The following is a 27,657-nucleotide window of genomic DNA, read 5'->3' on the forward strand; positions in this document are numbered from 1 at the left end:
TCTGTAGTGACCTTCTCGGCCTTGGGGAGGTGAATTATAAAATAAAAAAATTTTAAAATGTGTTGAGCGTTGTAAAAACAGTATCGAGATGAGGTTGAAGAAGTTTTTTCAAGCTAGAAACCAATCGCATGTTAAGAAATGGAAGCAGTGCAAAATGTCAAAACTTGGCGGAAAATATATTACCGAAAAAAATGTGATAGAGTTCCTCAAACAAAAAGATGAAAAAAAAAGCAACAAAGGAAGCCATGAAAGTTGCTAAACTTAATGCAAAGCATTGACTCTCTATGCCAAGTACTCAATGCTTGAGCAACCTCAGCAAAACAATAATGAAGAACAAGTACCAGCAGCGATTAAAAATGATTAAAAATCGCAAAATGTAAAAAGTGTAAAGTACAGTTACACACAGAAATGTTGCAATGCGAGAATCCAATGTGTCGGGAACGGTTTTGCAAAGAAACATGTTTACCAAAGAAATGTGTAGTTGTAAATTTTTTTGTTGCAAAAAATGTAAAAACTTAAATATAGTTTCTTAAATATAAGTTGTATTTAAAAAAAATAAAAAAAAGTTACAATTTAAAAAATTCACTCTTTTCTCAAGTGTGCGGTTTTATCAGAATGTTGTTTAAAGCCGAACAATTTTTTTCTTTACATTTAAAATTTTTTAATAATTTTATTATTATTTTTTTAACATATATTTACATTATCTTATGTAGTTGTTTATTACCTATCTAATAAAAAAATGAAAAAAAAAAAAAAATGAAAAATAAAAAAGTTATTTAATTTTTATTGATAAGTGTGCGGTTTGACCCGGTTTTACTTAATATATTAGCAACAATTTATTAGTTATAAACTTTCAATACTTGCAATTGTTGGTCATATAATGCTACTTTTATAGGATAATTATTACACATAAAAATTATTATCGGATAACATGTTTTATTAGTAAATCGTTTTTAAAATATTGCTGATAGCGAAAACGCGTAACGCATTTCTAAGTAACTCAACTCAGCAAATATATTTTGCATTGTTAGAAGTTATATTGCGCCACTAGTGTCTTCTCAAGTACAACACATTGTAATTAAAGTTATTTTATTAACGCGTTTAAAATCATACAAAGAGTTTTTTTTCTCTCACTATAACAAAAGTTATAAATAAAATCTAAGTTCTTATTTAAAAAATCATTTTTATTATATTTTTCAAATATGAACTAAATTTTAAATAAAAAATTTTTTTTCATGAAACGTAAAATAATGTTTGTTTATTTTCTTATAATTTTACAGTTGGTTTTTGGTTATTTTATTAACTGTTAATAATTTTTTTTTTATTTAATTTGTGAACTCTTTTTAATAATGTTTTAAACAATAAAGAGTTTTTTTTTTGTTATTTATCAGTTACCGATAACATATTCATGATCATAATTTATTTTCATAAATTAAACGAACGCCATTGAAACTTTACGTTATTGAATTAACAATAAACAAAATATCTTATTAATAAAATATTTACATCAAAATAAATCATGCATTTTTTAAACTATTATGACTAAAAATAATTTTTATATTTAAAAGGAACTTGTATATTTAATTCCAAACAAGAAATGTAATAGTGTTATGCAAAATATTAAATTTTTCTATTTTATTTTTTTTTAAGGTTATTTAGGTGCTCCCAGAAGTACTTACGGTCTTATCACGGAGCATCACCGGAGAGCATTTAACTAGAGGTTCATGCCTCCTTTCTTACCAATGTTGCTTATTGGGCTAGAGCTGGCGTTGAACCTCAGACCTCTGGGATTTGAGCTAGAACTCTAACCACTGCGCCACACCTGTTCAAATTAAAACAACAACCTTGTCAAATTTAATAGAGTTTTGCCTTAAGAATTTTCAGGATTTCGTTAGCCATAGAAAGATTAGAAGTTAGACACTAAATATGTGCAACAAAACTTAATTATATAATTATATATATATATATATATATATATATATATATAGGCAAAAAGGAGAGGTTTAGATTAAAATGCTTTTATTGTAAATATTTATATTTCTATGCATCAATGTGGTAAAAAAACCTTATAATAATTTCTCTCATTTTAAATAATATCAATTTAACTCATTTTAAATTTTTTTTTTAAATTAGTTAAATTGATATTTTTTAAAACTCATTTTAAAATTTTTTTAAAAACTATTTTAGGTTAGAGAGACAGATAATTCTCACCCAATAATCAATATATAGCACTATTATATGATGTAAAGTAGTGAGATATAACTTTTGTATTTTATATTAAAATTACTTAATAAAAATAAATTATTAATTAATATTTATATTTTTTATTAATTAATAATTAATTAATTAAAAATAAATAATTAATATTTGGCAGTGGTTTGAAAACAAATTATAAAATTGTTTTTTTTTTATAAATGTAATAAACTTTGTTAAAAAAATTTTTGATGAAAAAAATGATCTTTTTGACAGTGTAGGTAGTGTCTTAGTGCCACTTGAATATGCCTGAGGCTAAAGACTAATAATATGTAGGCCACTTTTACACCTTTTCTTTTGATAACAAGTTGTAAGCATTTTAATTAAAATAAACAAAGTTATAACAATTTATGTTAAGAAAAACTATATTTGATCATAGATTCTTGAACAAACCTATACCAAAAATTTGTTACACAAAACCTTGTAACATAAGACCATAGTTTCTTCAACAAATTCATATATCAAAAATATATTATTTAAAACCTTATAGCTTTATGTAGAATTGTACTATTTCTATAACACTTTTATCTTTAAAACACTGTATTAAAGCTTTCTGATATTAATTAATCAATTTAAAAACTATAACTAACATCACTACAATAACTTATTTTAATAACTTTATTTGATGATATCACTGATGTGCTTACATATACTGAAATTTGTTATGTATATAAATAAGAAATATATTAAAAATAAACTGTGAGAAGTTTATTTTTGTTTAATTATAAATTTATATTAAGTAAACAACATAGATAATAACTTCTGAATTATTCTGAAAAATATGAAAATGAAACTTAGTAAAATTTTAGTGCAATACCCTTATAAAAAATTGTGAATAAAAAGAATCCAAATCAAGTAATAGCAACTTACCTCTCTTTTTACGTTTTCAAGTAACTCTACTTTATCCATATTGAGGCATTTTTATTTTAAATCAATAAAGATCATATTTATAGGTATCCATAAAACATATCATTTTTGATTAAAATTAACATCCCAATATTTCCTTTAAAATGGCAAATGGTATGTAAATAACAATGCAAATATATATATATATATATATATATATATATATATATATATATATATATATATATATATATATATATATATATCATATATTATTAGTGTGTGTTGTGTGTATGTCTATAATTAATACGTATAATTTACTTCATTTATTTTTCATCATTACTAAGAAAAAATTTCCTTTTACTCTGAAAACAATTTTTTGTGTTTATAGGGAACAATTTTATTAGGCGGGAACTAGAAAAAACTTTAATAAATAAAAATATTAATTTGTGTTTTGTTCGAATTAAACATCGATAATATACTAAGTACTAACTCGTTCGGAAGAAAACTTAACTATCAAGATAAACGCAGCAGTTTGTTTGTCCTTTTCTTTCCAGGGGCCGTTTTCACGTCTCTCCGTTAAGCTTTAACAAAGCTATAAGTCGAAAATTTTATTACTACATTTCTAAGTGAAAAAATGTTAAAAACTTTTTCTTTAATAAATTTAAATAAAAACTAATATCAAAATAATACCTTTAAATTTATTAAATCATTTTTTTAAACATTTTTTTAAAAAATACAGTTAAAAATTTTTTTTGACCAATGCTTAAGTTCAACCGAGAGACGGCCTCAAGTCATACTAAAATTTTCAAAATAATAGTTTCAAAATAAAACCCGAGGAAAAAATTTAAGAATTTTCGTGAAGAAAAATGATAAAAAGGCGTTTTAACTAATAGCACCCAGAATTAAAAATTTATTTAAGTAAAAAAGTTATTTTTTTATTATTTAATTTTCAAGTATCGATTCAACAATAATCTCTCCCCTGAAAACTTTAATCACAAGTTTGAAATAAATAGAAATGAAAACTATTATCAAAGAGCAAATATGAGTAACACATATAAACTGCCCCAAATCTTAAATAAATATACTGAATTTATCGAGGACCAAATATATGGAATATTCATCAAAAAGGATTCAAATGTATGGCAGAATCATTAAGTTCATTTAAGTTTCTAATCAAAAAAGAAGTTTTTAAAATGTTGTTTGAAATTAATTTTCAGTTTTTTATCTTTATTTGATTTTACTGATCAGAGCCAACGACACGATATGGGGGAAGGGGAGGATGAGCGGAGAAGTGGTTTTTTTTTTTTTTTTTTAAAAAGAATTTCTCAAAGAACGAAGAAATAAATACAGAACGCGCACAGCGAACATGTTGATTATGTTCAGCACTGCAACTAGTGATCATTAAAATCAAAAATATTTGCAATGCTGTGTCAACGTTAAGAAAAACATTTTTAGTTTTATCAGATTTGATAATGCTGTAAAGCGCAGCGTGACTTATCTGGAAATTAGTTGTGGTGCGGGAAGAGCATTTTTTTGCTGGTACACATGAAACTGCTTCAAATCAGATGCAAAGTTGCTGTCTAAATCCTCCAGAGTTAAAAAAGCAGCGGGAACTTATTGAAAAGACATTTAAACAGCGTTAGCTGCGACAGCATGTGCTTCCCATCTGTATCTGAAAGTAATTTCACTACGAAGACAATCTAAAAGAATTTTCCAACGGTCTGTTGATACAAAGTAAAACATATAGAACAACTGTATTAGGTAGAAAAAGTTAACTGCTGCATCACAAAAGTTAACTACACTGCGACCAAATATTTTGCAGATAAAGCACAAGTATTCCAAAACCTGATTAGCCAATGCTTCTCCTGAATGTCCACTCTGTTCTAGAACTCAGTGGACATTCTTAAAATTCTAAGAATGCTAGAAATCGTTACATTGGTTGAGCAGAAAACTGATCTATAAACAACGACAAATAACTGATCCACATGTGACATATCTGGTGTTGAATCAACATAAAGACTGAAGTTGCCAGTGGAATTTACTTTATTGACAATGCTTAAATAAACTGTTTCAGCCATTAGCTCAAAAAGTTCTTAGCGAATTATCAAAATAGCGAATTGTAAGATAGGAAGGGTTTCCTTTTTCAATATTGCCATATTTCGAAATATGACCTGCTGAGAATTGATCAAATTGCCTTTTAAGTTCAAGATGACTCAAGTAACTTCCATTTTTGAAAGAACCAAACTTTTCTTTGGTGCCACTAAAGGCAAGTTCACGTTCAGCCAGTGTACGGATGTAGGGAATGAATCACATCAGCATATGTTTTTAATACTCTCACTCCTCCTTTATCTGAATATCAAATGCGTGCTGTAATCTTTAACCTTGTCTGGGGGTAAAGTAAAGTAGCAGACAGTTTCAGTCAAGCTGACTTCGTTTTCGTGATTCTCAATTCTGAAAATGTTTGGCAGTCTTTCTATCCGCCCTCAATAAACTAACAGAAAGTAGTTTTAAAAGTTTACAAGCAAAGCAATATAGAGTCCCAATAGTTATAACACAAAAACCATTCACGTCGATTTTTCTCGCAATTAGCTTTCCTTCCAATAAAAACTTTTGGCTAGCAAAGTTTTTTCTGTTTGCATCCTTGGAAACACGGCATGGTTTATCAAAAAGACCTTTATGATGCTTACAATTTTTTGATCCAGCAGCAACCCATAAGGTTTTATCCTCCACAGACAATTCATCCTATAGACCAAGAGCATTTTCTTTGTTACCTGTATCCACGTTAACCCTAAACCATTTTCCACCGCATTATTTTCTATTATATGAGTCACTTGGTTGACTGCGCTTCATTTTCTTTCCACATGTAGCTGAATTTCAAATCTGAACAATAATTGCATTAAAAATTTAGTGGTCGAGGTCAATCCCAGCAATAGACATACAATCAAGAATTCATTTTTTTTCTGATAGCAGTTCTTTCAAGGTCGGTAATAAGTGTGATGCAGATGAGACCATACATAATTTACGCTATACCCCGGATTGAATGGTGAGGTTTAAAACACTATTTAATACTTCATATGATATTATATACATCTTTGACCTATTTGGTGTAAAAAGATAGTAAAAAAAGATAGTAAAAAAAATCTTACCTCTACGCTATATATTTTGGTCTATACATTTTGGTCTGCTGCCCTAAGCTTGTGCTTCTTTTGCTTATAGGTTTATTCAGGAACGTATATATATGTATATATTTTTTTATGCATGTAGCATATGTATCTGTGCGTATACCTATAGTAAAGGTCTTTAACTTACCGTTTGTGGTAAAAAACGGCTCTCAGCTACTCTAAGATATCTAGCAAGACAAAATTAAGTACAGATTATGTCAAAAGGTATTAAATTTATCATTTTTTGAAAAAACGCAAATTAAAATATTAGAATGTTTTTAAAAACATACAGATTGTTTTTATTTAAAATTAGAGTAAAGGCATTCTGAATGTTTTTACTTTTATTTTTTTACTGTAGAACATGCGTGAAGTGCTGCTTCTTCGAAATTCTTTTAGATTGCTGCAACAAAAATGTGCCGATGAGGAATTGGTTTGGGAAGGCAGTTTATCAGTTGATTAAAAGAAAAATTGTTTCAATAAGATTAATGGACCTAAATTTGAATGCTTTTACCAGATAAAATTAAAAGCATTTAAATAACAATGATAATTGTGATTTTATTTATGCAATCCATATTATTGAGAAATTAAAACAAAATCTGATAACTATTTGATATAAACGAAATTATAAATAAAAACAAATAAAAAGAGCTCATTAATATTTCATTAATTTTAATGAAAATTGCTGCGTAAAAGAACTTAAGATCTTCTACATCTTTTCTTCAAATAAATTTGTCGTTGCGTAATTTATGGACGATCCCTAACTGAAACTTTGTTTACTGAAGATGGTTTTAAATTAAACTCTGGTCCTTATCATCCAGGATTTAATACAGTGTTTCTAGAGCATAATGTTAATAAGCGTGTAGGCTGAGTACTTTTTTACATAAAAGAAAACGTTGCGTTTAAGATGCGAGATAAGTGTTTCTGATTAAAATAGAAAAATTTTAACAGTTGAAGTAAAAAACAATTTAAAAATATTTATATAAGCTGCTGCTATCGGCCTCTGACTGGAAGAACTGAGTACTTAGCAAATATTTAATTCATAATTTAAAAGAAAAAACTAACCAAGAAAAGGTAAAAAATTACTTACTGAGCGATTTCAATTTAGATTGTTTTTAGTATAATCAAAAACAAAATAAAACAAAGTTTTATTATAATTTGTTCGAAACGGGAACAATACTTAATATTGATAAACCGACTATAATTACAAGCTATTCGTCCTCTTTAATTGACAAAATTCTACTCAATGACTTTTTCAATAGAATGCTTAAAATGGGCATCGCAAAAACTGATGTTTGTGATCATTTTCCTACTTTTTTTTTTTTTTTTTTTTGCATTAGCGCTGACCGCAAAACAAGTATGCATGGACAGGTAACAATTATTAAACGTGTTTATAATAACACTAACCTAAATCTATTTTAAAACTTTTAAATCAAGAACTGAGTTTATAAATTTCAATGACGATATAAACATCATCTAAAACTCTTATTTTAAAACTTTTCATATCTACGTTTCAAATTTTCCGCTTAAAATACTTCTTAACGTCAAAGACCTACCTTGTACTTGAATTACTAAATGAACTAAAAAGTCCTCAAAAATAAAGTCAGAAAAGCCTAAAAATGCCTTCACAGTCTATAAAAATCTATTTGAAAAACTTGGCAAAAACGCCAAAAAAACGAAGTACAAATAAAATTCGTAGCGAGTTTAACAAATAATGAAAGAAATTACTTGTAAACATTAGACAAGTGCAAATTCTATGTCGGTGTCATGAAATAAATTAACCCCCATAATAAATTAACTTCCTAAGCGTAAAAAATTATCCGGGGAGTCTATTTTGAAATAGATTAACTCCCCTTGAATTAAATTAACCCCTGTCGGCGAAACAAATTAACTCCCCATAATATATTAACTCCCTTGGAACAACTTATACGAATTACGGAAAAAGTATTTCAACTTGATGTTTTCCAAATGTGTTTGTTTTTAAATCTGTTAATTAGTATTGATATGGATATAATAACAGTAGCACTATAGTATTGATATGGATATAATAACAGTAGCACTATAGTATTGATATGGATATAATAACAGTAGCACTATTTGTTTTCTTATTATATATTGAAATTTTGTTCAACTATTATAAGTTTAGGAGTTATAGTTGATTATAAGCTGTGTTACTTACGGGACGCAAAAAAAAAAATTGCATTAAACCTGTCGTTTTCCGTTGAATATTTTAAGCCAAAAATTTAACCTACATACACTGGCTACTTAAATTGAATTAAGTAGTTATAATTCAGCGTAAAATTATTTAGCTTGTTGTGGACTCGAAGAATAAATCACAATAACTGAATTATTTCTTTTTAACTTTTTATTACCTAAAACAATCAAAAGAAATAATAATAAAACAACAACAATGATAGCGATCAATTTCATCACATTCTTCCCGACATCTTAAAGTTTTAAGCAGGCCATTGCTCAAAAATCCAACCGATTTGGAGCCAGGCGCTTTCGAGTTGATCGACTTGGTAAAATATCTTTTTCAACTTTACTGAACATGGCAGGTAGAGACTTACTGGATATGTCGGAAGATCCAATGACACAGTCTCATCTGGTTTTTGTAACTAGTGTGCAGTCTCATCTGGTTCTTGTAACAGGTGTGCAGTAGATTTTTTCAATGAGAATAGATTTGGTGTTTAACTGTAAGTTAACTGTAGGTGAGTCTTAAGTTAGTGGTGCGAGGTGACGAATAGAAACCGTAGATTCACGACCGTTTGCATACTTAATAAGAACATATGGTGGGTTTGCTTCCATTAGGAATACCTCATCTACATCAGGTTCATACTTAAAATTTTTAACATATCTCTTTAATAACACCTTGCCAGGTTGTGTAAACCATAGTAGGGTTGAGTGTCCAGTAGCAGAACATCTTTGATACGTAAAGAGTCGTTCATGAGGAGTTTCATTAGTAGTGGTCCTCTTAAGTAAGAGGTGCTCTCACTCCACCAAAATTAGGTATTACACTTTTGTGCTGGGACTGGAAATCAATACCAAGAATAATATCGGCTCACAAGTTGTCCATAATATGTAAACTTACATTGTGATAGTTTAAGTCATGAATTTTTATGTTAACTACACAAATCCCAACAACAGGGGTTGACAAAGTTGATGCCATTTGAACAGAGCTGTGAGTTGATAATGTTTTGAGAGAGAGTTGGCTGATTAGTTTAGGGTGAATAAAGTATCAGAGCTTCCACTATTATGAAAAGATAATTCAAAAACGTGGAGTTATTCATTGAAACACACACAAAGACACACAAGAACAAGAATAAAGACACTCAAGTAGTTCAGCATGTGTAGTTGAAAAACAATTTCCTTGCTATGCATTTTCAAACAACGATTCTGTTTATCGCAATGAAGGTAAGCTTAATGCAGAGATTCAATGTATACTTATGCATATTGTTTGTGAAAATAGTGATAGTGTTATTAAATTTCAGGTAATATTTACAGATAGCAAGGTTGCATCTACGATGAAACTTGGTCATGATAAATTAAAATACATTTTTAACTATTGAATTGCACCTTACTTCAGTGAACTTTTAAAAGTACAAGTCTGTGCATTAGAATGGCTGGCTGTTTGCTATGATGAAAGTTTGAAAAAAGTCGTTTAAGAATCTATGGTGGATTTAGTAGTGAGATTTTGAGATAATTTTAATAACAAAGTACGATGTATTTGGATTCTAGGTTTCTTAAACATGCCACTGCAATTGACTTACTTAAGAGAATAAATGATGGTTAATTTGGCTTAGATTTATATAAACAAGTAAAACTATTAATGGGTGGTTCTAATGTAAACTAAAAAGTTCTCAGGGAAAAATAATTAGAAAGAGAAAAGGCTGGTTTAAGTAAACTAGTAAACATTGACCGTTGTAACCTTCATGTCATTTATGTAGCTTTCCATACTGCTGCAGAAACCACAAGTTGGAGGCTAAAGCCTGAAAGTCTAAAGGCTAAAGTCATAAATAGATCTTATTGACTTTTTAAGGACTCTCCTGCTGTGCATAAAGGTTATATTTCTGTTACAGATTATACAATCTTTCCCTTGTAGCTTTGTCCAATAATGTTGATGAATGTCGTCTAACCTTCTGACTTTTTATTTTTTCTTCATAATATTTATATCATTCTAGATGGGTCGAGAACTAACAGGTGTCATTACGACTCAAGGAGATCAAAGTATAGAAAAAATTGGTTTTTGATTGAGTTGATTCTAGACATAACCGACCAGCTTTTATAATGCAATCATTAAAGAGTTATTTAGCTGTGAAAAAAAAAAAACAGTTGAAGATAAACTACCCAAATTAAAACTTTTATTTTTTTTCTGTATCAAAAACCTTTTGCAGTCTATCATATAAAATATAAAACCAATCATCCGATGTAGTCTTTTCTAGACAAAGAACTATCTTTTCATTTTTCAGTTTTGAAAAAGAACTTCAGATATTAATATTTAAAGATTGAGTAAAACCTGCAAATGTAAAATAGTTTAAATAGGAAGCTGCAAACATGGTAATTGGAGAAAATCTCTCAAAAAGTCCATTACATCGTTGCGTGGTAAGAAGTGCAAATGTGTTTGATCTAAGTTTAATATCCTCTGTACCATTTACTCTCGGGTGCTTAGTAAGAGGAAGGAAGGAGGGTGGTTGGGAATAAAAGGGTTTGGGGAGGGGGGATTTTAGTCCAGATCTAACAAACGGATTTTCTTTTTTTTTAAATAGTACTCTATTGTGGTTGTTTTTTTTTCTTTTCAAAATATTTAATTTTCAAGACCAGAGCAGGTATCGAAACTTAGACTTCTTGGTTCTGAGTAAGAACTCTAACCAGAGCGCCACGGCTGTATTTGCTTATGTATATAACAAATGTACAGTCAACATAAACAGTATTTTTTTTAAATCAAAAAAATAGTACTAACAGATCACAACAACAACTAAATTGTTACTAGGATAAATTTACGTTATCTATTGCGTTCTTTATAAAAATTTTCCAAGAACAAATGGGTAAAGGAAAGCTGCTAGTTAACTACAGTAGAAAAGGATAATAAACAATTTACCTTATTAATTACGTTAATAATTGTTTTGGCAGTTTAAATGCATTTTGAAAGTTAATGTATACAACATTTATTATTGGATGATTAAATATGCAATATATATATATATATATATATATATATATATATATATATATATATATATATATATATATATATATATATATATATATATATATATATATATATATATATATATATATATATATATATATATATATATACAATTTCTGAATTTCTTTCATTACAATAAGTGCATGCAAGTTAGATGTTAAAAAACTTCTGAGTTCTTTCCATGGCTACACATGCACGTGAGTTATATGATAAACAATTTAAAAGTTTTTTCCATGGCGCAAAGTGCATGTCAATTAAATGTTCAACAATATCTATCCGTGGCAACAAATGTGTGAGAGTAAAATGGTTTTATATATATTTCAGAGTCCGGTTACTTTTTTTAAAAAAATTAAAATTAGAAGTTTGTTTAACCCAAGTAGAATCATTGAAATTTTATAGCAATAGTAGCAGGGAGCAGCTCTAAAGATGTAAGACTGGCAAAAAAATTCTATTGGCTCTGCAGAATTTTTTAAAAATCGAGTTAGGCTTTAAGTGGTGAAGTAAAAGTTGACTTTTGGACAAGTGATTTTTGGAAAATTTTTTATTTGATAATTTTTTTTTATTGTGAAAAAATAGATCTGGGTAAAACTAAAGTAGTAGATTTCAAGTAGATACAAATTATCACGATTAATAGTTAAGCATTGGAATAAAATTAGCATTGTTTCTAATGATTAAAATTTATGGCTATAAAAATTTTTTTAATGTAAATAATTTTTGAATTAATTCGTTATCACCTAAAAAGCTTAAGAAATTTTTCTAAATGTAGAAATTATTTTTTCCCCTGAAAATCGCAGTAAATACCCAACTCGCATCCCTTTCCCCATCACATTTTTTTTTTAATAATTTAAAAATGAACTTTCTACAGTGTGAACTCTAAGTTCTTTTTTTTCAACAATGTATAAACATTCACGTAAACGTGAGAGGTTATACACTGTTCTTTAACATGCAAGAAAACCAAAACACTAGGCCGGGTGAATAAGAATGAGCAATTGCTTATACTCAGTAATTGGTCAGCTTTACGTAAATAAAAACTTTAACAGTTTTGCTAAAATTTTTATTCACGTAAAGCTGAGCAATTACTGAGTAGATTGCTTAACTTTACGTGAATAAAAATTTGACCAAAACTGTTAAAGTTTTTCTTTACGTAAAGCTGACCAATTATTGAGTAAAAGCAATTGTTCATTTTTATCCACTCGATCTATTTAGTTTTAAATGAATTGATCTAAACAGACCAATTCAGGCTACACATTAATTTCCATTTGGCATATTTTGCCCGACGGTGGCTTGGCTATTATTAACAGTAAATAAGAAAACTTAAAAAAAGAAGTGAAAGAAGTGCTACTACAACCACCACTATCCCCATACTCCCAGGAAATGTTTCATGGGAATGTCAAAAGTACAGTTTGAAAATGCCAGCACAAAACCCAAGTATAGAAGAAGTCTGAATCTAGCAGAGTCAAGAACATCAGTAAAGCTAATTTTATCTGTTGTTCATTTATTAAAGCACAAAGGCTGGCCAAAAGATGCATAACCTCAAAATCGAATGCTAAAAGCTGAGTCAGTTGGATCTTGCTCAGTGGCTTCTCTTAATTCTCCGACAAAAGCTTTTACTGTTTTACTGGATTATGGGTTATCTGAGAAGGACTCCTAAACGCTGAAAAATAAAACCATGGGTCAATGAAATAAAAAGGAAAACTGCATGCTACCAGAAATAGAAATCGTAGTGCCAGAATATTCAGTTAAAGTAAATCTGCAAAGCCTTTTAAGTCATACAGTCTCTCTCTTATGCCTGTTGCATAAAAAAGTGATAATATTAGGGGCTCATTAAATGTTCAAGGGTCTTGAGACACCCCTAATAATATGGATGGAGAAATTTTACAATAAAAGAATTTAGAAATAAAATGATGGAAGTGGGTTGTTAGATTCTTGGTACAATGCAGTCTTGGTGATATTTTTCACGTACTCTTCTACTAACAAAACCTAATTTATGCATCATAATTGGAAAAAAAGATTCATCCAAAAAGCAAATCTAAAAATAACGAATGTAATAAAAAATAATTAAACCAAATCTCAAAATATGTGAAATACATGAAACATGGAACTTTTATAATATTTTATCCTTTTTCCAGTAGTCCTTGGTAAAATTCCTTCAAGCGTCTCTGCACCGTACGTTGATGTATGCCAATGTCTTCTTCTCTTTTTGCTTGGTTAGCAGGTTTACTGCATTTTTTCTGTTATCAAATTTTAATTTTTTTCCATTTCTAGTTGTTACAAGTTTTTTTTTTATCACAAACCAAAACAGAACAGATTCCAAAGGTGCATTCAAGTTTAGTTTTTGCTTTACTGTCTTAATCGTATTTAAAGAAAATTTTACCTACTGTTTTAGACTGAATCCTGTCATTATTATTCAATAATCCACGAGTTTTCCCATATTAACGTGGAAAGATGAAGTCCTGCCAACAGCTAAAAAAGTAATCAAAAAAGTTAGGTTACATAACTGACAAAAAAAAAATAGCAGACGCTTATCTCTCATTAATAAAATGCGTCTCATTAATAAAATGCAAAAACTTTTCAAACAATACAGAAAACATAAACATCGATTTTTAAAGTAAGATAATTCTTTTTTACACTTAAACCCTAATTTTAAATTCTTTTTTGTCCTGCCGCCGCTGCTAGAGTCTTTAATTCATTTATTACTATGCTTTCTTTAAATATGGAAGACACTCCTCATTTATACATTGACAATACATCCTGATATACCAGACCCGTAAAGGTTATAAGAGATTTATATAATTTCTCCCTCCTAAACACATATCGAAGATATGATATTAGGAGAAAAGGTTTAGTGCGTCGGGGGTTAGAGAGGTTTAGTGCATGACAGTAGTTCAGCGCGCTGTCATCAGTGTCATTTTAGCGTAACAAATTTTGAAATTTTTTCAATAGCAAAAAAATATATATAGAGCAAAAAAGACTTCTAATTGTTAAAGCAAAAGTTTAAAGTTTTCTAATATTATACACGATCGTTCCATATACAGTCTGCAAACTCAACTTATGCTAAAGACGTTTATAATTAGACGTTTTTACGTAACGCTATACAAATGGCGTAACTAAAAAGGTGGCGTAAGCAAGCAGAAACTATCAAGAGCCCTCTTTTGGAGAGTCATAGCAAATCTAAAATCGAAATTTTCCACTTGGATAAGACAATATGTTTCGTGTTTTTTCAATCTTGTTATTTTTTTTAAAATACAGTAACATAAATTCAAAAATTGAAAAAAAAAAAAAGTTTAAGCAAAAAAGACTTGTTAAAATAGTTTTCTTATTTTACACATGATCCTGTATATAACGTTATATAAGTGGATTTTTTACATTAGTATATAACATTTTTGTTTATATATATTGTTTATATATAAGCGCATAAGTTTTACGGATATGCGATAAAGCTGTGTTTATTTAGAGAACCAAAAGTGTTGATTAATTGCAATCGGTATAAGATATTTTTTTATTTTTTATTATTTTGTTTATATAAACTACAATTTTTTTCTCAAAAAAAAAAAAAAAATTACTAATGTATAAATAACAAACAGACAAGGGCTCAAAAAAGATATGGTTGGCAAAATACCAATCTAATACCAAACAAATCTGTTGGAAAAAATAAAAAAATAAAAAACATGTATATACTGTAAAATTACCTAAGATCAGTCACCGTGTACCTTCGGTCATTTTAGAAAAAATATAAAAAAAGCAAGTTTTGCAAACTTTTTTTTCTCAGATAATATTTGTAATTAGTTCGTAACTATGGAATCTATCAAAAAAGTAATGTTTTTTATGCAACCTGCTGAAATAATTCTTTAGCAAAACAACAATTTGAAAAAATGCTTACTATTAAAATCTAAAATAAGCAAATTATTAAAATAAATGATCAAATTTAATCTTAGCATTTTTAAGAATCACCAAATTAATTATATTTACAAAAAAAATTATTAATCTTTGAAAATTAACTACTTTTTTCATAAAAATTATTGAAATTTTAAAATACTCTAACTTCGGTCATTCCCTGATAAACAACGAAAAAGGCAATTAGCAGTAATAATGTGAAATGTGTTGCGAATGTAAAATTTACCAGTAAATTTTGTAATTTACCAGTAACTTTATCAGTAAATTTACCAGTAAATTTTGACATTTTTATAATGGATTCACATCATGGTATTTTTTTTTTGAATAAAAAATTTGTTCATGATTTCAAAATTAAGTAACGGTTCTTTGCATAAAAAATATCAAGCTTGTACATTCTTTTTGGAGATAAAAATACAGCTCAACGACAATTATGGATGCGTTGCGAATCCTGTGACGCTAGGTTGTGTGGATCTTGCTTTTCTACTGTGGTCAACGATACGTGCAAGAATTGCCAATAAATATACGAAGCTCATTCAGAGCAAAGTAGTGTTTTTTTGTTAATTGAAAAAACCTTTCAAAGTCAAAGTAATAAAATAGTTGACTAATTACAATAAAAGTTAAAAATACTACTACTTATATTTAAAAAGTCCTTTTTTTATGTGCTCCTTCTTGTTTTCTTTGGTGCCCCAAAAGATTTTTTTTTATACCCAGGGCGACACCCTCCCTAGTTAGTGACTTACCTGAGTCTATGTCATAATTTTACAATAAAATAACATTTAAAAATTAGCTTTCATTATTTGTGACTTTAAGTTTGTGATACGTTATTAGTATTTAAATAGCGGCCGAACTTATGAGATGGTTTTGAAAGTTCGGTCAAAGTAGATGTTTTCATTTGAAATTAAATATTGAGTAATAGTTTTTATTTTTCATTTTTTTATTATTTTTTATTTTTTTTATAAATGTTTATTTTACAACTACAAAGTATTTACAAGTAACCAATCACAGATTGGCGGTAAAGATATACAAATATAAATATCATAAATGTAAAGTTCGAAATATACGAAGTAAATGAAAATATAGTTGCATACAACTTCGAGACATGATTAAAATAAATACCAAATACAACAATATAATAACGTGAACGTAAAAATAATCCGAGAAATATATTTCTATATTCTTCCAATTAAAATAAAAAATACATAAAAAAAAATCTCCTGAGTTTTTGGAGGAGTGTTTAGATGTTTCACTATAAGTTTATTTACCAGATTTCAAAATAATGTTTGTGTATAAATATGATAAAAACGAAATTTGTGTAAGATTGATAAAAATAATTACTTATTTGTAGTTATAGGAAGCTCGCAAAAGACTTAAGTCAGTCTTGTCATCAAGTACCTTTTTCAGAGACGTGTAATACACATAAAAAATCAGTTGCATACGTGGTTTATATGTATGTGTTACATATATACCTTGTCATTAATATTATTATTTTTTTTTATCGAGTTGTAATAAAAGTTAAGTTACATTTATTTATTTTTTTATTTAAATTTAAAAAAATTTCTTATAGTTGTTTAATTTGATTATTGTAGTTTTTAGCTTTATTTTCAGAGAGTGTTCGTTGTTTAAGTTTAATAGTGATTCGTTTCTAGATACTAGTTTGTTATATTAATAGGGACCGCAATATGTAATTGAGAATTTTGAGAGTTTTGTTGTTTCAAAAGGTATCTTAAAGTTGCCTGTTGCTAATGTATTGTATTTATTTATATTGTTTTTAAAAAAAGTGTGCAGTAAAATGTTCTGGAATCAGACTTAGTTTATATTTAAACATGAAAATTATATTTTGAAAAACATTTATTTGAAATATATTTAGTGCGTTCAATTGTTCCAATAAGGATTGAGCATGAGTAAATTTGTTTTTGTTGTATACTAATATTGAAGCGTGTTTTTGATGTAAGTAAAGTGGTTCTAATTTAGACTTCTGGGCACTGCCCCATGCTATATTGGCATACATGAGATAGCTATGTATGAATGAAAAGTAGATAAGTTTTAGACTTTTTTGTGACAAAAATGGTCTTGTCTTGTAAAGTAAACCAATGTTCTTTGATATTTTTGTGTTTATGTATTTATGTGGGGTTTCCAGGAAATGTGTTCATCAATTAGAACTCTTAAAAACCTTGTATTCAGAGCTCTTTTGATGGTTATATTTTCTATATTAATTGTTGGTAGGTTCAGGGATATTTTTTTATTTTGTTGATGAGAGTGGAATAGTATATCTTAGTTTTTTCTATATTGAGTGACAGTTTATTTGATTTAAACTATATATTAATTTTTTTTAGTTCAGCATTTGTTATTGCAAAGAGGTCTTCAATTGTCTTTGCCGAGTAAAATAAGTTTGTATCGTCGGCAAACATTATAGTTGTATAGATATTAGAGGCGTTTAGAAGATTGTTTATATAAATAAGAAACAAAAGAGGAGCAAGAATGGAATCTTTGGGTACACCACATTTTGTTTTTGGCTAAACCATTAAATCCTTTAAACAGAACTGAAACTATATACCAGAGATGTAAAAGAACTCCATGGTGAGTAACTTGCATAAAAATTATAAACTGCTTTGGGTAATGTTACCAGGGAAACCATATTAATAAAATAACTTTAAGAAAGGTTATCTCAATAAAAGATCTTAAATTTCAAAATCTTTTTGAACTAAAATGATAGCCACAAAAAAGGATTGATTTAAACGAGAGATTTTTGTTCATAACAACAATTGCTAATGTAACATAGAAAACACTATGAGAATGGGATTAGTTTTGGCTAATTTTGAGTTTGTCAGGGAATATACTATTTTTAAATGAAGATGATATTAAATAAAATAATGGTTTACAAATGCTGTCCATAACATAAATAGCTACATTACTGGAAATACCATCATATCCACATGATTTGTTGCGTTTAAGTTCAATAGTTGCTTTAATAAATTCAAGTTTAGTTATCTTTTCATTATTTATACTAGTGTTGGGTTTTTCTCCCAAAAAATTTTTAAATGTTTTATTTGGTTGCGCAATGTTAGAAGCAAGAGAGGGGCCTACATTAACAAAATATTTGTTAAATTCTTGACATATTTGTTTCACTTGTTATAATTTTTTTTATCGGAAATTCATTTTTGTGGTAAGCAAGTGTGCTTCTTTTTTTCTCTTCTTGTTAGTTGGTTTATAACAGCCCAAGTCCTTTTTATATCGAATTTATGCTTATCAAGCTGATTAGAAAAATATCTTATTATTGCTTTTTTTATATTATGTTGAAAAAACTTTTTATAATTTTTGTAGAATTTTTCATCATCTTTATTTTTTGATTTTAAAAATTTTACGTAAAGTTTTTGTTTTCTTTTGATGCTTTAATTTAAGTTATTGTCATCCATGGATTTTTATATCCTTTGTTTTTTATTTCTGTAGTTATTTTTGGGCATATATTATCAAAGATTTTTTGAAATGTGCTTGAGAAATTATCAAACGCAATATTAGGATCTGCTGATGAATAAATGTTGTCCCATCGTTCTATTTGGAGTTTTTTTTTAAATTATTAAGGTCTTTTATAGAAAGATTTCTGTAAGTCACAAAGATTTTTTATTGTCAATATTAAATAGTACTTCGCGTGCTATATGGAAAACCAGAAAATGATCTGAAAAGTCTGCAATAAAAAGGCCTGATTCAAATTTAGTATTAAGGAACTGTTTGTTAAAATATTGTCAATCACAGAAGATGATTGGTTAGTAATGTGTGTGGATTTAAATATGGTGGGTATTACATTAAATTCAAATAGTAAGTTGAAAAAGTTTTTTATGTTTGCAAACTTTTCATAACATAATGCGCCCATATTTGTATCTCCCGCGAATAAAACGTGCTTGTTTTGTTTACTCATTTGAGTTAACTTGTTTACCACATGGCGGTCGATATAATGAGGAGATTAAAAACGATTAACCAGAAGTATTGAACACTGAAGTGTTCAATACTTCTGGTTAATCGTTTTTAATCAACGCACAAAGTTTCAATAAGTTTATTTGTTTTTGAAAATGTGTTGTTTTTTTTTTATTCAAATTTATCAAGAATATATATTGCAACGCCACCTCCCTTGCTGATTACACGTGGTTGACTTATTATTTTTTATGAATCTAAATTGTAAAAGGAATTGACCGTATTGAAATTGTTCATTGACCGTATATTATACTTAAAATGTTTAAATCTTTGTTTCGTTTTTCTCTCTTAAATTCTTCTGTTTTGTAATATTCATTATTTAAGCAGTTAATATCTATTTCAGTCAAAAAATTATAATCATTTTTGTTATATTTCAAAGTTTCAAAAATAGGTTATATTAATTTTGTCAAATTAGCTTCATTGTTATGCATTGTTTTAAATATATTCATTGTTAATATAATCCTTAATAAAAACCTTAATTTAGTACTTAAATATAATTAAAACGTAAATATGTAAATTATTTTCTTTATAATTTTTAATTTTTTTTTAAACATCTTCGCTTCCAACAAGGCTGCAAGCAGCCACTAATTAAAGTTGGAAGTTACTGTAAGAGAAAAGATGAAGATTGTAGAGCAAGATTACGATTGACGGACGATTTAAAAGATTGCAAATTATATGAATCAGGAAAGCAAGATGAAGGAAGCGAATTCCAAAGAGCTGATGTTCGAGGAAAAAAACTAGACGAATAAGCGTTTTTGGAGCACTTAGGAACAGTCACAGAAAAAGGATGACACTTAATTGAATGACGAGTAACACGAGAATGAATTATAGTAGAAGGCACAAGAGACGCTAGCTCTTTAGAGCAGTGCCCATTATAGTATTTGTAGAAAAGAGAAAGAGAAGCAACATTACGACGATGTGATAATGGTTGAAGGTTGGCTGCAAGAGCTGGTCCAACTATGTTTACAATGCGTTTTTGCACCTTGTCTAAAAGAGAAAGGGCATCATTAGAAGATCCGCCCCAGATATGGCAACAGTATTCCATACAAGGCCGGATTTTAGATTTATAGAGATAGAGAATAGAATCCAGAGTAAGAAAGTGACGAGCTCGATAAAGAGATGCAACCTTAGCAGATGCTAATTTTGCAACCGATTTGATATATGGTTTCCAAGAAAGATTGGAAGTAAGAGTTAATCCTAGAAGATGAAGAGTAGGTGACTCATCGAGTACATCACCGTTCATAAATATATGAAGATCTAAATTATTACGATAACGATTGGCTGAAAAAAAATTGAGTTTTATTTAAATTAAAGTTCACCAGTCACTGTGATCCCCCTGCTGTAGCAGAAGTGAGATCCTTTTCAAGCTCAAATGCCCCCTCCAAGCAATCAGAGGGTGTTGGTTTCTTATCACGACAAGAATAAATGGTAGTATCATCAGCAAACAATGCCACCTTAGATGTGAGAATATCTGGAAGATCGTTAATTTAAATTAAAAAGAGTATAGGGCCAAGGATAGAACCTTGAGGAACCCCTGAAGTTACAGAATAAGAAGAAGAGTGTTATCCATCGAGGACAACTTTTATGCTACGATTGGAAAGGAAGGACTCAATGATCTTGAAGATGTTGCCGGATACACCATAAGAAGAAAGCTTTTGGAGAAGACCAGCATGCCAAACTTTATCAAACGCTTTTGAAATGTCAAGAGCGATGGCCTTAACCTCTCGACCTTCATCTAATGCACGATCTAATTGCTTTCAACACCCTCATTCTCGTTTTTCATTTCTCTTACCACTAATCGATTATATATGACTTTCGCGTATTTTCCGTTACCACGATGTATTTTTGCTTGGACAAAAAGCTCTTTACGAAATCGCATTGTTTCATCGCTATAGTCTTCGTTAATAAATATGTTTTTTCTCTTGAGTTTACGAGCGTTAGATAAGATGTTTTCCTTGTCCTGCCAGTTTAATATTTTGCAGACAATAGTTTTAGGCTTGCCATTAAATTTATCGACTCGATGTGCTCTTTCTATAACAACTGGATCCGCAATTTCAAGGTCTTCCTTAAATAGAAGGCTTACTTTTTTTAAAACATCATTAAAAATTTCGTTGTTTGCTTCTTTGATTCCGACAATTCTTAGATTGTTACGTCGGTTTCGATCTTCAAGATCGACTGTTTTTCTTTTATTTTCATTTGAATCGTTGCTTAATTTTCCGTAAAATGATTTAATACCCACAATATTTCTTTAATTTCTGCCATTTTGCTATCAACCTTGCTCACTTTTGTCTCCATTAGATCACCAACAAAAGTAAGCCTACGTTTTATTTCTTCAATGTCTTTGGCCAAGTTATCAACTTTTTCAAAAAAACTGAGCAAACTTTCCTTAAAACGTTTGAAAATTGTATCTCCTTGTATTTTATATATTTATTTTTTTTTGAAGAAGAATATATACAAAAATTATTTAATTTATTCCACTTTTTTTTTACTTCTTCAACACATCTGCTCTGCTCAAAGTGCGTAGTCGCACTTTTTTTTTTATAAGAAAATGTCATCGAAAGTGTATGCAAATACCTAACTTAAGTAAACTTCAAATTATGTAATGTAATGTTAAAACATATGTCAAGTTTTACTTTTATATAAAAATTGCATTGCGGCATTATCTCCTTAATTTTGATTTATAGTAATTGCTTGCCGTATTCTAAAGTTGTTTGTTCATAAAATAGTGCTAAAGTATTTATCAATCAATACGCCTTAGTGACCGATGTGGTTAGCTTGAAGTGAATAACCGTGGTTCCGATCTTTTCGCTTGCGCATTAATTTTTTTTTTAACTTTTTTGGTTTTTTAAAAACACAAAATAAAACATTTTTGAAGTTCTATAGGTAACACCTCATAAATAAAATTTTGGACAAAATTTATAAGTTAATATTTTAAGAACTAATAAGTTTTATTATTTAATATTTCAACTGTTAATATGTTAGTATACGTAGTTTATAAATATATTAAAATAATTATTTCAAATACCATATTTAGCAATAAAGTTTTTTTGAAAGATGTTTTATTTGAGTAAGGAAAATTTCTTTATTCATCTTTGAATAACAATATTCAATTCTTGCTTCAAGCTCTTCCAAATTCTCAGCTCTCCAATTATTCTCGTACACTAGTCGTTTTAAATCACCCCAAAGTTTTCAATTGGTCTTGCTTCTGGAACGTTAGCTGGGTTTATATCTTTGGGTACAACTTTGTTTTTTTTATAATTTTAAAAAGTCGATAACCGACTTTGCGTAATGTGATCGAGCTAGATCAGGCCAGAAGATAAACTCATTGTCTTTTTTATAATATTCTGATACTAGAGGAAGTAAAGTTTTTTCTAGAATCTCTTTATAAATGTACTGGTTGATTGCCTGCTTACTGTAATGAATATAAAGAGGGCTTATTCCACGGGGGCTGATGCAACAAGAAACTAAGGGCTTGTCCTAGTACTTTTTACGCAAATTATATCTTACTTGGTCAGAACATTGAGAAGGATCAGCGGCATAAAATCTATCATTACCAGCTAAGCTATTGTTTAAGGTAAAATAGCTTTCATCATCCATAACAAAATCCAAGTTTTTACAATTTTCGTACAATTTACGACATTTAGGACGCATAGCTTTCTTCTGCTGATGGCTACGATCTGGACGATTTGTTTTTTTGAAAGATCGAATGTTAGTCATTGCTCTTATTACTATCCTAACAAATTAGAAGAATTTTTTATAATTATACAAAAAGCAATAAGTTTGATCAACTAAGAATTCTTCATATAAATATTAGAAGTCTAAACCGCAATTTTGAAAATCTTCTCAATTTGTTACAAGAAACCAACAATTTTTTTAATATAATTTGTTTAACCGAAAGCTGGATAACTGAAAAAGATTTAAAAACTACTTCAAATTTTAATCTTCCTTACTTTGATTTAATTTCTCAAGAGAGACTTATCAATAAACGCGGTGGAGGAGTTCTTATTTATGTAAAGAAAAATATTGCGCATTATATTAGGAATGATTTGAGTGTTTCTGACGGCGACAAAGAAATTTTAACTATTGAAATTCTAAACAATCAATCACAAAACATTTTACTGAGCTGTTGCCATAGGCCCCCAAATGGTGTGGCCGAGAACATGAGCATGTATTTTGAAGAAAACCTTTTCAAAATAGGCATTCTTGAAAAAAAAAAGAATTTTATTCTAGGGGATTTCAATATGAATTGCTTCCATTACTTTACGGACATTAAAGTTAAAAATTTTTATGATTCTATTTTTGAAATGGGAGCTATTCCTTTAATAAATCGCCCTACCAGAGTAACTCCTAAATCGGCTACTCTAATTGATAACATTCTAACAACTGATATTTTTAACAGTGACTTAAATAAAGGTATTTTAAAAACAGACATATCTGACCATTTCCCTATCTTTTTTATCATAAACAACTCTAAAATTATGACCAAAACTAATATAAAAGTTAAATTACGCAACTTTAACCAAAAAAATGTTGAGCAATTTAAAACACAATTATCATTACTTCATTGGAAGAACATCGACTTTAGTGATAACGCAAACAAAATTTACGATGATTTTTTTAATACATTTTACTCAGTTTATGATGCCAATTTTCCTTTACATGAAAAAACATTAAATCAAAAAAACATTAATTCTCCCTGGATTACCAAAGGTTTAAAAAAATCATCAAAAGTTAAGCAGAAATTATACATAAAATATCTAAAAAACAAATCATTCGCCAATGAGAAAATATACAAAGACTACAAAAATCTTTTTGAAAAAGTTCGAAAAAACTTAAAAAAACATTACTATTCTAAAATTCTCAATAAAGCCAAAAATACTTGTAAACGCTCCTGGGAAATAATAAAAGAAATTATCGGTAAATCAAAACCGTGCTCAGGTACCCTGCCACACATGATCAAAGTAGATAACAATAATATAATTAATTCTCAAACAATAGCTCACGAATTTAACAAATTCCTTGTTGAAATTGGCCCTAAACTATCAAAATTAATTCCTAACACTGAAACATCATTTAAAGATTTTCTAGTACCGATGGATAATTGCATTCACTCGGATGAGTTATCTAAAGAGTTACTATTTGATGAGTTCGAAAAAGCCTTTAAAACACTAAAAAAAAAATAAAGCAGTTGGACCGGACGAAATCAATGGTAACATAATTTTAGATTGCTTTGAACAATTAAAATATATTCTTTTTAAAGTCTTTAAATCATCAATCGAACAAGGAGTCTTTCCTGATCAATTGAAAATTGCGAAAGTTATTCCACTATTTAAAGGTGGTGACAAATCTGACATAAGTAATTACCGGCCTATTTCTATCTTATCTATATTTTCAAAAATACTAGAAAGAATCATGTTCAATAGAGTATTCAATTATTTTAGTTTAAATAATTTATTATACAACAATCAGTTTGGCTTTAAGAAGAATAACTCAACCGAGCATGCAATTATTCAGTTGGTACGTGAGATTTCCAATTCTTTTGAAAAATCTCAATTTACATTAGGAATTTTTATCGATCTTTCAAAAGCATTTGATACTGTGGATCATGATATTTTACTTTATAAACTTAATTATTACGGAATAAATGAAAGAGTTAGTAAATGGTTTCAAAGTTATTTATCCAACAGAAAACAATTTGTTTCTTGTAATGATCTTAATCATACACAGTTTTTAAATGTTTCCTGTGGTGTTCCGCAAGGTTCCATCTTAGGCCCTCTTTTGTTCTTAATATATATCAACGACTTGCATAAAGCATCAAATCTTCTAAGTTTTATGTTTGCTGATGACATAAACTTATTTCTATCTAACAGTGACATCTACCTACTATTCTCCGTTATGAACAAAGAACTTCAAAACATATCTAAATGGTTTAAAAGTAACAAATTAACATTAAATGTAAACAAAACAAAATGGATTTTTTTCCACCCGCTCTCCAAAAAACGTTCTCTACCCCAAAATTTACCAAAAATTTTTATTGACCATAATGAAATAAAAAGAGATTCTGTAACTAAATACCTGGGGGTTTTCATTGACGAGAACATCACATGGAAACATCATATTAACTATGTCTGCTCGAAAGTTTCAAAAAGTATTGGAGTTCTATATAAGGCGCGTACTCATTTAGATAAAAATAATTTAACTAAACTTTATTATTCTTTTATTCATAGTTATATAAGTTATGGAATTATTGCCTGGGGTAGTACTGATCAAAGCAAGTTACAATGTCTCCATCGCCGTCAGAAACATGCGATCCGTGTAATTAATTTTGCGGAACGGTTCTCAAATTCCTCAATATTTTTCAATCAAATGAAAATCCTCAATGTTTATAAACTAAACGTATATAAAAATTTATCTTTTGTTTATATGTGGAAGTATGATTTATCTCCTTTAATTTTTAAAGACCTTTTTATTTTGAAACCTTTAAGCAAGTTTAACATGAGGAATAATAACTATTTAAATAAACCACTCTGTCGAACAAAGTTCAATCAATTCTATATCACTTATCGTGCAGCTCATCTCTGGAACAAAATTATTTTGCCTAACTTCGGCTTACCCCTAACTTATTCTGTTTTTAAAATTAAATTAAAAGATCTCATTCTCTCTATTGAAAATATCTTAGAATATTTTTAATTTGTCTTATGATATATAATAATTTTGAAATGTATGTTCAATCTTTGTTTTATACTTGTTGAAATTTGTTTCTATTTATCTAAGTACTGTTTTAATATTTTTATGTTAATTTTTTACGTTCTCTTATTGTAAAAAGGCGTTTTTATAATACTTTATGTACTCTGTTTTGTAAAAGGCTTCTGACGATAAGATCATTTGATCTTCTTTTAGAAGCCTTGTTTGTATTTGAAAAAAATATGTAATTTATATATATTACGTCAAATGTAAACAAAAACTTACGGAAAAAAAAAAAAAAAAAAAAAAAGTCATTGTTTTTAATACTTGGGAAATTCGAGTTTGACTACAGTTATAAACTTGAGCTACTTTCTTTTGGGAGCACCCTGACTTTTCAAAAAATGCAGCAATCTTTGGAACATTTTCTTTAGTAGCTACCTTAGCGATTCGACCATTTCCAACTTTTCTTTTTAGAGATCCATTCTCCAATTTTACGATTTTATTGTAAGCAGTTGATCTGGGTAAACCCCATTCCATAAACTGTTTAGCAACAAACGCTTTACCTTTTTCTCAATTTTTTTGGAAAAAAATTTCCATAATTTTTTCGAGGTCCTTTACTTTGACCATTTTATTTTCAATATTTAAATAATATTTTTAGCTTAATTAAATTAAATTTAAATAGATTATAAAATCCTCTTTCAAATAAGTATAAAGGCTTTTTGCGCGAAATAAATAAATGATATTATAAATTATATTAAAATTTTTCCGAAATTTTATTTATAGGGTGTTATCTTATACATAACATATATAAAGATATCACATACTATAACAAACTAATGGAAGAGAACTTTAGAAAATGTTAAAAAATTTCTAAAGACATCACCGGTAGGGATTTGTTCCGCATATGTAACAATAGAGATAATCACTGAGCTATTGAAGTTTTGCATGTATAAGAAAAACAAACCATTTTATAAATCCTAGGACTGCTCATATTTTTAATTTATGTTAATGATTTTAACAATCCGTCAGTATAACTAAATTTTATCATGTTTGTAGACGATACAAATCTATTTTTATCTAACTGCAATATTAGTCAGCTATATGCTGACAGGAACATAAATGAGAAAAAGTAAATGATTGGTTCAGGTCAAATAAACTTTCTTGTATCGTTGAAAAACACAATATACCTTGTTTCATTAAAAAAACACAAGAAGACAATCTTCCTCTAAAACTGCCAAAACTTATAATAGAATACCAACAAATCTAAAATCAAGATATTATAAAGTTTTTAGAAGTTATTGTGGATGATCATTTATCATGGCTCCCACATATAAAACATATACAATCAAAAATTAGTAAAACCATTAGTATTATGTATTGAATTCGCTCATACATAAATTCACAAAGTCTAAAGCTTATATACTTCTGCATAATTCATTGCTACCTTACTTATGCAAATATTACGTGGGCAAGTTGTTAACCAACAAAACTTAAAAAAATTCTATGCCTCCAAAAACATGCTTATAGAACTATATACAAGAAAAAACAGGGGGACCACACTAAACCTTTAATGATGGATATGATGAGCATATATCAGATAAATATTTACCAACACCTAAACTTTATGTATAACTATACCAATAA

General features: G+C 28.4%; 1 protein-coding gene across 1 annotated transcript in view; it reads right to left on the minus strand.

Moving 5' to 3' along the window:
* LOC100214023 (small G protein signaling modulator 2) overlaps positions 1-3,258 on the minus strand; it is a 58,518-nt gene extending 55,260 nt beyond the window's left edge. Inside the window, exon 1 of the mRNA XM_065807286.1 lies at positions 3,124-3,258. Within this exon, the coding sequence (XP_065663358.1) occupies positions 3,124-3,162 (39 nt within the window). The 5' untranslated portion in view covers positions 3,163-3,258. The remainder of the gene's footprint in view (positions 1-3,123) is intronic.
* Between the last annotated feature and the right edge of the window lie 24,399 nt (positions 3,259-27,657).

Source organism: Hydra vulgaris, chromosome 10 (genome assembly GCF_038396675.1).
Source record: "Hydra vulgaris chromosome 10, alternate assembly HydraT2T_AEP".
Taxonomy (NCBI): Eukaryota; Metazoa; Cnidaria; class Hydrozoa; order Anthoathecata; family Hydridae; genus Hydra; species Hydra vulgaris.